Source organism: Peromyscus leucopus, chromosome X, assembly GCF_004664715.2.
Source record: "Peromyscus leucopus breed LL Stock chromosome X, UCI_PerLeu_2.1, whole genome shotgun sequence".
In the NCBI taxonomy this organism is placed as follows: Eukaryota; Metazoa; Chordata; class Mammalia; order Rodentia; family Cricetidae; genus Peromyscus; species Peromyscus leucopus.
In genome coordinates, this window is record NC_051083.1 from 3,834,598 (window position 1) to 3,843,965 (window position 9,368).

The 9,368-nt window shown below is 37.3% G+C and overlaps 1 protein-coding gene across 1 annotated transcript; it reads right to left on the reverse strand.

Moving 5' to 3' along the window:
• Nucleotides 1–691: 691 nt before the first annotated feature.
• LOC114700715 (zinc finger protein 120-like) lies at nucleotides 692–3,667 on the reverse strand. Its single transcript, XM_037199242.1, has 4 exons — nucleotides 3,523–3,667; nucleotides 3,273–3,333; nucleotides 2,088–2,272; nucleotides 692–2,003 (listed from the first exon to the last, which is right to left on the reverse strand). Exons 1-4 carry the CDS (start codon nucleotides 3,665–3,667, stop codon nucleotides 1,366–1,368), a joined length of 1,029 nt encoding a protein of 342 aa, XP_037055137.1. The 3' UTR covers nucleotides 692–1,365.
• Nucleotides 3,668–9,368: the final 5,701 nt, after the last annotated feature.

Below are 9,368 nucleotides of genomic sequence, written 5' to 3' on the forward strand. Positions count from 1 at the left end.
AACTAATACAAACCCATAAAGCTTTACACCTGAATTAGTTATTTCATGTAATTTAAGAGAAGCACAAAATTTTAAAAGGTTACATTATCATTTAAATTCATAGTGCAAGTGTTGTAGCTCTGGAGAGAGAGGTACTCTGTCAGATGTCAGGTCATACATAGAGCTGTGTAGGGAAGATATCCTGGATTCCTACACCTGTGAGGAGAAAGGTAACTTGACTGTCAGGACATCAGGCTATATCTCCAGCTATGAAGGGATGGTGTCCTATATACTTACAGCTGTGAAGAGAAAAGAATCCTGACTGTCAGGAAGTCAGGCTTTACCTAAAGCTATGTTCCAGTGGGAGATTATCTTCCCACAGGATGTAGCAATTCTGCTCCTCTCTAAGAAAGAGCCATTACAACTGGGCTCTGCTCTACTCTGCTAAGAGACTTTCCCAGTAGAGATGTCTCTTGCTATTCTGCTCAACTCCCCTAATGGAGTTTTTCAGGAGTAGTGTCCATTACTCCTCTGCTTCAATCCACTAGGGAGGTTCTGATTTGCTCTGGCAAAGGAAGGTCTTTACCCAAAAATTATTCAAGACATTTATTGTGGAGGGAGGAATCCAGGAGAAAGGCTGCCTATGCTAGTGTGAAAAAAGGCAGCTGCCAACTGAACCAGCACAAGGTTTATATGGTTTCTTAGGTGCAGCATTCATTCAGGGAGAAGATTTATCGGGTGAGAATTGGTTTGATTTCAATCCCTGAGCTTGAAGAAGCTCAGAGATTGGCTGGATTTTATACTCAAGGATTGATTGGTTTTATGCTCAGTTGGTCAAAGTGTTTCTTTGGCCCTGATTTTAGGGCCAAAATGTGTTTCTTTCACTTGGCCCTTCTCAAAATTTTGGCTCGGGTTCCATGGCCAGGGTGTTTTTTTCACTGGCTCTGGATTCAGGGACAAAGTATGTTTCACTGGCTCTAGTTTCAGGGTGTGGTTTTTTTGGCTGGAACTTTTACCCTACACATAGGGCTTCAAATTCATTATTTCCATGAGTTACCTAGTGCAAACAACACAAAAACAGACATCATGATGCTTGAACAGATTGTTGACACTGTCAATTTATTTCTACAGAATCAGTACTGTTCTGCAACTGATTGTAAGTGTGTTGGTTAGGATCTTGTCAAAAACATTTCAATAAAGTCCTCAATATAATTATCAGGTACTCAAAGACTACTATAATATGCAAAGACTTTAAAAGAGTGATTGAACATAAAAGTTTTACTCCTATGTAAAGTGAAAACTTTACCACAATGACTACATTTATAGAGTTCCACTACAGTATATTTTTTTCTCATGATTTTGAAGATTACTGACACATTCAAGGGCTTAACAACATTGCTTACATTCATAGGGTTTCTCTCCAGTATGTGTTCTTTTATGCTTTTGAAGATGACTGTGTTGTGTAAAGGCTTTACCACAATGATAACATTCATAGGGTTTCTCTCCAGTATGTGTTCTTTCATGAACTTGAAGAGAACTGTGGTGTGCATAGACTTTACCACACTGAATACATTCATAGGGTTTCTCTCCAGTATGTGTTCTTTTATGCATTTGAAGATGACTGTGCTGTGCATAGGCTTTACCACACTGGTTACATTCATAGGGTTTCTCTCCAGTATGGGTTCTTTCATGCCTTTGAAGATGACTGTGCTGTGCAAATGCTTTACCACACTGGTTACATTCATGCGGTTTCTCTCCAGTATGTGTTCTTTTATGCATTTGAAGATGACTGTGTTGTGTAAAGGCTTTACCACATTGATTACATTCATAGGGTTTCTTTCCAGTATGTGTTCTTTCATGAATTTGAAGAGTATTGTGATGTGCATAGGCTTTACCACAATGATTGCATTCATAGGGTTTATCTCCAGTATGTGTTCTTGCATGCTTCTGAAGATGACTGTGCTGTGCAAAGGCTTTACCACACTGGTTACACTCATAGGGTTTCTCTCCAGTATGTGTTCTTTCATGCATTTGAAGATGAATGTGCTGTGCATAGGCTTTACCACATTGATTGCATTCATAGGGCTTCTCTCTAGTGTGTGTTCTTTTATGCTTTTGAAGATGACTGTACTGTGCAAAAGCTTTACCACACTGGTTACATTCATAAGGTTTCTCTCCAGTATGTGTTCTTTCATGCATTTGAAAATGACTATGATATGCAAAGGCTTTACCACAGTGATTACATTCATAGGGTTTTTCTGCAGTATGCTTTCTCTCATGCATTTGAAGATGACTATGATATGTAAAGGCTTTATCATATTGAGGATATACAGAAGGTTTGTCTCCAGTTTGGCTTCTTTCATGCCTGCAAGGTTAATTGGCACATGTAAAAATTTAACCACATTTAATACACTGTTGACTCTTTATATCTATATGAATTAATTTTACAATTTGGTCCAATTTTGAAGAGTTATCAGATCTTAAGATTGTATTAATGTGTTTACACACATGTTGTATTTATACAGTCCTAGCACTCAGGGCTTTTCTGAAATGAAAATTTGTTTATGTATTAATAATGAAGCTAGAAAACGAATTACCTGTATACTTGAATCAATTCAACAAGTATATTCAATGTGGGTTCTGCTACATATCTTCTAATTGTTCTGGGAGAGAGAGAGATTCTATCTCTTTCTGTATCTGTATGCTCATATGGCTTATATGTAGATTGACATATGATATACCTAGTAAAGGAAGAATAACAAATAAAAGATTTCCTCATTGAATTTTGTTTGACTTTATGTCCTCATAGATTTGTGGTATAAAGATGAAGGTTTCTTCATGATAATACCCCTTGACTTTTGAATTTAACTGCCCCTCTCACTAAACTTAGCAAAGTCAAGAATTGTATATGAACAATACTAGCTTCACTATGATCTTTGTGCTTACTAGAATGCTTTGAAGATATACTTATCACCTCTTCAATGCATATACATTTTGTAATATGAGTTAGATGAAATAAATGGATTGACAATTCTACAACATAGCTCTGAAGGTGCTTTGATTCCAGTGTTGATATCTATTAAGGAATTATTTCCTTGTCTTCTTTCTTAAGAGAATGCCTTGTAAATGCAATTCACGAACCCGAAATTGAATTCTATGGTTTTGTGAGAAGGTAGAATCATCAATGAACTTTAATCTGTGCTTATTTATGATGATGCTTTTCTTTAACACTTCTAAGATACATTACAATATTTTTGGAGGCACTTTTATGTCAGCTCGTGCAAGAAAATTACCATTCATGTCTTCTAGAATTTTGACAATGTTCTTCAATATTATGGTCTTCTGAACTGTACCCTAAAATATAGTAACAGAAAATTATATTATTAAAAACTGTACCAAATTTAAGTTATCTGCAGTGAATCTTAGAACCATGCTTGATTTATTCATCTCATTCTTCTTTCTCAATCAAATTATAGAGGAGCATCAATTTCCAATGAGCATTTGTCTCCTTATTTTAAAACATGAAGGAAAATTCTGTCTTACCTATAATACTGAGGTTCCTGTAGGTCTCCAGCATCACATCTTTGTAGAGATTCTTCTGGGAAGGATCCAGCAAAATCCACTCTTCCCAAGTGAAGTTGACATGTACGTCATCATAGGTCACTGCATTCTGAAATATCCCATACATATATACAAAAGAAAGCACAATACTGACAACATTGTAAATGTATACTTCTTTGACAGTATTGTCATACAATTCTGGTGCTTTCCACACTTATCTATGACATAGACATTATAATGCAATCACCAAGTCACTTTAGAGGGAAACTGAATAAGAGGGTTGCCTCTGTCATTGAATGGGATATCACCTTGCAAGAGAAATGCCTATTAACACACATAGATGCTGTGGATACTGTTCTATATAAATAAAACACTGATGGCCAGTGACCAGACAGGAAGTATAGGTGGGACAAGGAGGAGAATTGGGGAAACAGGAAGAAGGAAGGAGAGACACTGCAGCCACTGCCAGGATAAGCAACATGTAAAGACGCTGGTAAGCCACCAGCCACATGGCAAGGTATAGATTTATAGAAATGGGTTAATTTAAGATATAAAAACAGTTAGCAAGAAGCCTGTCACGGCCATACAGTTTATAAGTGATATAAGTGTCTGAGTGATTATTTTATATGTGGATTGTGGGACAGCGGGGCTTGGTGGAATCTGGAGAGAAGCCCTCCAGCAACAAATGGCGCCCAATGGCTCAAATTTCCACCTTAAACCTGAGAATATTTAATAACCAATTCTAAACAGAGCCAAAACCAGGTTCCTGCTTCTTGTCTCATACAGGCAGCTAGACGCTGCAAAACACAGGTTTGAACAACTGGCGGGTTCCTGGCGTGTGCATTTGAACAGCAGTATGGCAGAAATGAGGTGTCTGCCAGTGGCACATTAAGCTGTGTGGTAGATTTAGTCTTCACTATTATTAAAAAAAATTTAAAAAAAGGTTTCTGGGCTACATGCTGCTTTGATAAAAGCTTAGACCCACTATTTCGGAGACTTGATGACTCACAGAACTGGCGGAAAACGCCATGTTGGTAAGCTGAAATGGGCGGAACCAGCAGCCACAGCACTGTTTCAGTCTTAAAATACTGCAGTTAAAAGTTTAAAGCAATAGATTCACAATATGTAGGCTTGAAAGAGACAAAAAAAGATAAATTAATATAAAAAGGCACGTAAAGATGAATATTACACAGACAATCTGGATTGTGTTGTCTTTGGGATTTTTAACTGCAAAAAAACATTTGATCAAAAAAGATGTTCAATTAAACCAATATGTATATTTTAAAGGTACCTTAACTTCAAAATTTGGATTTAAGGATATGTTGCTTTGGAAAAGAGGTTCTGCTTTTGTTTCCACAGAAAGCCAGAGGCTGTGGATTTGTTCCAGATTAAGATACATCAGGTTTCACCAGCCAAGACCCCCTGAAAGGTCTCCGATGACACCATGGCCCAGATGATCTAACATCCAGAGCGGTTTCAAGGCAACTGGTTCACACAATACAGCCTCACGGACTACCCCATAGGCCTAAAATTTTCTTTGCGTCCCCATAAGATACAGCGCCCCCGTCCAGCAGGAAGTAGTAAGAGATGCTACGCCCAAATTCCCAAATATACCAAGCTGGCTTTAGAGGTGGAATTGGCTCACCCCCCCTCTAAACCCAGACATATTGCTTTAAAAAAATTGGTTAAGAGATTCTTGTGTCCCAAATCAGAAGAGCCCTCTGGTGTGGGACAGAGGAAAACCAATATTTTTATTTAAAACAGGTTGATTATAAATGTGATCTCTTTCTAAAAAAGAAAAGGGGATATGACATAGATATATAGGAGGATATAGAGATGATAAGATAAAAGGGTGGATTAATGAACCTACTTTTAAAGAACAACTTGTTTAAAATGTTTTACATTGGTATAGATTTTAGTTTATGTTTAAAATGTTTTACATTGGTATAAATTTTAGTTTATTGATACAAACTTGAAGTTAATTTTGTTATACTGTATATATATATATATATATATATATATATATATATTTTTTTTTTTTCTATTCTTGTTTGAGGTATTATGTTTATGTAACTCATTTAAAATTGTAATGGATAATTAAATATAGATTAATAATTAGTCATCTATGATAATCATATTTGTAGCCATGTTAGTTAAGTCTTTTAGGTAAACATAGATATATTTCAGATAGATAGGTAATCTTCAAACACTTCATAGACCTAGAGAATATGGCATTTAAATAACTTAGAATTCTGTTGATGTGAGACACAATTGCTCCTGGATGCACCAATTTGATCCCAAGAGAATGTTGGGCTTCTAAGACATTTCCATTTGGAAGTTTGTCTTCTTGGCACAAAATGGCCTACTGGGCAAAGAACTGCCCTTGCCTTGATGGCTAACAGTACGAATGCAATGCTGTCCTTTCTGGACAAGCGGAACACAAGGAAAGCAACCACTGTACTCTGCCAAGACAGGGTAAGATGGTCTTTCAGAATTCCTGCTTCTAAAAATGGTCTGTCATATACTCTAGGCCTGTAGCCACTTTGAATGCACCAACAATGCTGAGAAACATTAGGTGACTGTCCAGGCTGCCAGCTGTTTTGGTCTACTCTTGCAAGATTCCCGAAAGTTGCTTGCATCCATCTACCATTTCTCAGGTACCATTATGTTCCTTCTCAGGTCTTTGATGTGGTTGAAGACTAGATAGTTGTAATTTCCTCAGTTATGATAAAAGATAAGTTAGATATAAAACCTTAAACTCACAAATATAAGATAAATAGGACATCTTCTTTAATATTGTAACTGTAATTCTTGCTCGATAATTGTTTTGTTATATGTAATTTTACCATGTTAAAGTTAAAACCTTCCTTTTTAAAAAAAGAAGAAAAGGGGAAGTGCTGTGGATACTGTTCTATATAAATAAAACACTGATGGCCAGTGACCAGACAGGAAGTATAGGCGGGACAAGGAGGAGAATTGGGGAAACAGGAAGAAGGAAGGAGAGACACTGCAGCCACTGCCAGGACAAGCAACATGTAAAGACGCCGGTAAGCCACCAGCCACATGGCAAGGTATAGATTTATAGAAATGGGTTAATTTAAGATATAAAAACAGTTAGCAAGAAGTCTGTCACGGCCATACAGTTTATAAGTGATATAAGTGTCTGAGTGATTATTTTATATGTGGATTGTGGGACAGCGGGGCTTGGTGGAACCTGGAGAGAAGCCCTCCAGCAACACATAGAGATACAAGTAAAAAGATCAACAGTACAGAGTACACATGAGAGAAATTTTGTCAACAATTACTTACTAACAAGAAGAAAAATAAAATGGACAAACTGCGTGTATTGGCTCATGCCTTTAACCCCGGCACTCAAAAGGCAAAGGCCTATAAGTTTAATGCCAGCCTAGTCCATGCAGTCAGGTCCAGGAAAGCCAGAGTACATTTTAAGACCCTGTCTCCCAAGAAAAAATCAGTCTGACAAACAAAAAAGATAGAACTCAGAGGTTTTTTTTTTTTTTTTTTTTTTTTTTTTTTTTTTTTTTTTACTGGACATTGTACAAAGAGTTATATATTCACTCTAGTTCTGCATTCATCTTCCAGAAACCTGGTGTGCCCCAATTCAAACGGTAGCATCCAAAAGATTTTACTAAAAGGTACTGTATGTTCTAACAGTTACAAAAGGACAGATGCAAATATTAGCAACTTACATGTTGATCATTAATAATCAACACAGGGCATAAGAGGTGGCACAGTAGTAAAGAGCTTTTGCTGGTCTTGCATAGAGGTGTGTTCAATTGCCAGTACTTACAAGGGGGTTCACTACTATCCATTATTCAAAGTTGAAGGTTTCTGAGACCATTTTTTGATCATTGCCATCAATTACCACATGATGCATATCTATGCATACAGATAAAATACTCATATTAATTTATAAATTCAAAACAAAGACAACAGGTGGTAAGGTCATGCACCTGTAATTGAATGATTCAGAAAGCTTAGGCAGTATTGATATCATGAATGCATGCTATCCTGAGAAACAGAATGATACCTCATGACAAATTTTAAAATTTAAGATATGGGTGAAGCTCAGTAAAACAGCATATGCTTGACATGTACAAAACCTACATTCCAGGCCCATCACCCAGTAATATAAAACAAAAAAGCCAATAGTGTTATCCCACCTTTAATCCCAGGACTTGGGAGCCAGAGGCAGGGGGATCTCTGATTTCAAGCCCAGCCTGGTGTACAAAGGTATACTTCCAGGACAGCCTGGGCTACACAAACTAAGCTTGTCTTAAAAAACAAAACAAAAATTAAAAAGGCAGGCTACCAAACTGCCTTAGCACTGAATAGCAATTGCTTCTACTGTACCTTATGTGATTTAGAGATAGAGTCTATAATGGTGGTGAAGGCATGAAAATACAAGGAAACTGGATGATTAGATTCAACCATAACACAATAGACACAAAGAACAGGAAGTTGTTTGAGATGATAGAGATTCATATCACACCCCCAATGTGTAATTTCATCCAGAAAAGCTCTTAAGGCTAAACAAGAAATCAAAAGAGAGTTACCAAGGAGACACGTGTTCAAATACATCATCCTATCTGACAAATTTTTTATTCAATCAACTATATTCTGACCCAGGTCACTATAGTCTCTTGGTTATCCCTGAAGAAAATGCATTTAGTCACTTTAATGATCTTCATATTCTGAAACAGCCCCCAAACTGTTCAAATGTCCAAAGTGTCTTCTGACACTCAAGATAGTCTCTTGATAGTGACTTCTTGTAATATCAGAAAATGAGTTACACCTTACCAATATATAGTGGCACATAGTACCATTCACATTTCAAAACAGAGAAATGGAGACATAGTGAGGGAAGATTGGACCAAGGGAATACTAAATCATAGCAGGACAAATATCAAATCCTAAATCTCTGTTTCAGGTGCATGGGGCTTCAGTTTCAAAGGCTTAGATGTCACTATCCATGCAACTTCCATATCTCCCTCTCTTGTTTACTTCCACTTTGTATATGCAGCTAACTCTTCATGAAAGTTGTCTCATAACTTAGGTATCTCAACATTTTGTGGTCACAAAATGTAACCCAGGCTACTGTGGAATATGTAATATGTGTTATATTTGTTCATGTTGTGAAACATTTCTTTGAGTGAAGCAAAGATGTGCTTCATTCTTTCATGTTGCATTTCTTTACTTTTGTGAAGCTATGATATTTTGCCTTTCTAAAATACTTGATTGGTCTAATAAAGAGCTGAACAGCCAATAGCTCACCAGGAAAAGATAAGCAAGGAGAGCAGGCAGAGAGAATAAATGGGAGGAGAAATCTGAGAGAAAAAATGGAAGAAGGAGCAAGAAAAGGAGAGAAAACCAGGGCCCAGCCACCCAGCTACACAGCAAGCCATGGAATAAGAAGTAAAGAAAGGTATATAGAATAGAGAAAGATAGCTGGGCGGTGGTGTCACATGCCTTTAATCCCAGCACTTGGGAGGCAGAACCAGTGGATCTCTGTGAGTTTGAAACCAGCCTGGTCTACTGTTGATGTAACCAACCATCTTATTAAATAAGAAACACAGAAACAATGTAAAAGAGAAAGCCAAGAGGTCAGAACTCAGAGCTAAAATCTCACCCTTTCTCCTGCTGTCCCAGCTTCCCGAAAGAGAGCTATTTCCTGTGTGTAAGTCGATTTTCCAGTCATTCTGCCTTCTCTTTGGTTGTAAACCCAAACACGTGACTGCCTCGTCACTGTCTGAATGTACAGCCCCCTAGGTCTTAAAGGCATATGTCTCCAATGCTGGCTGTATCCC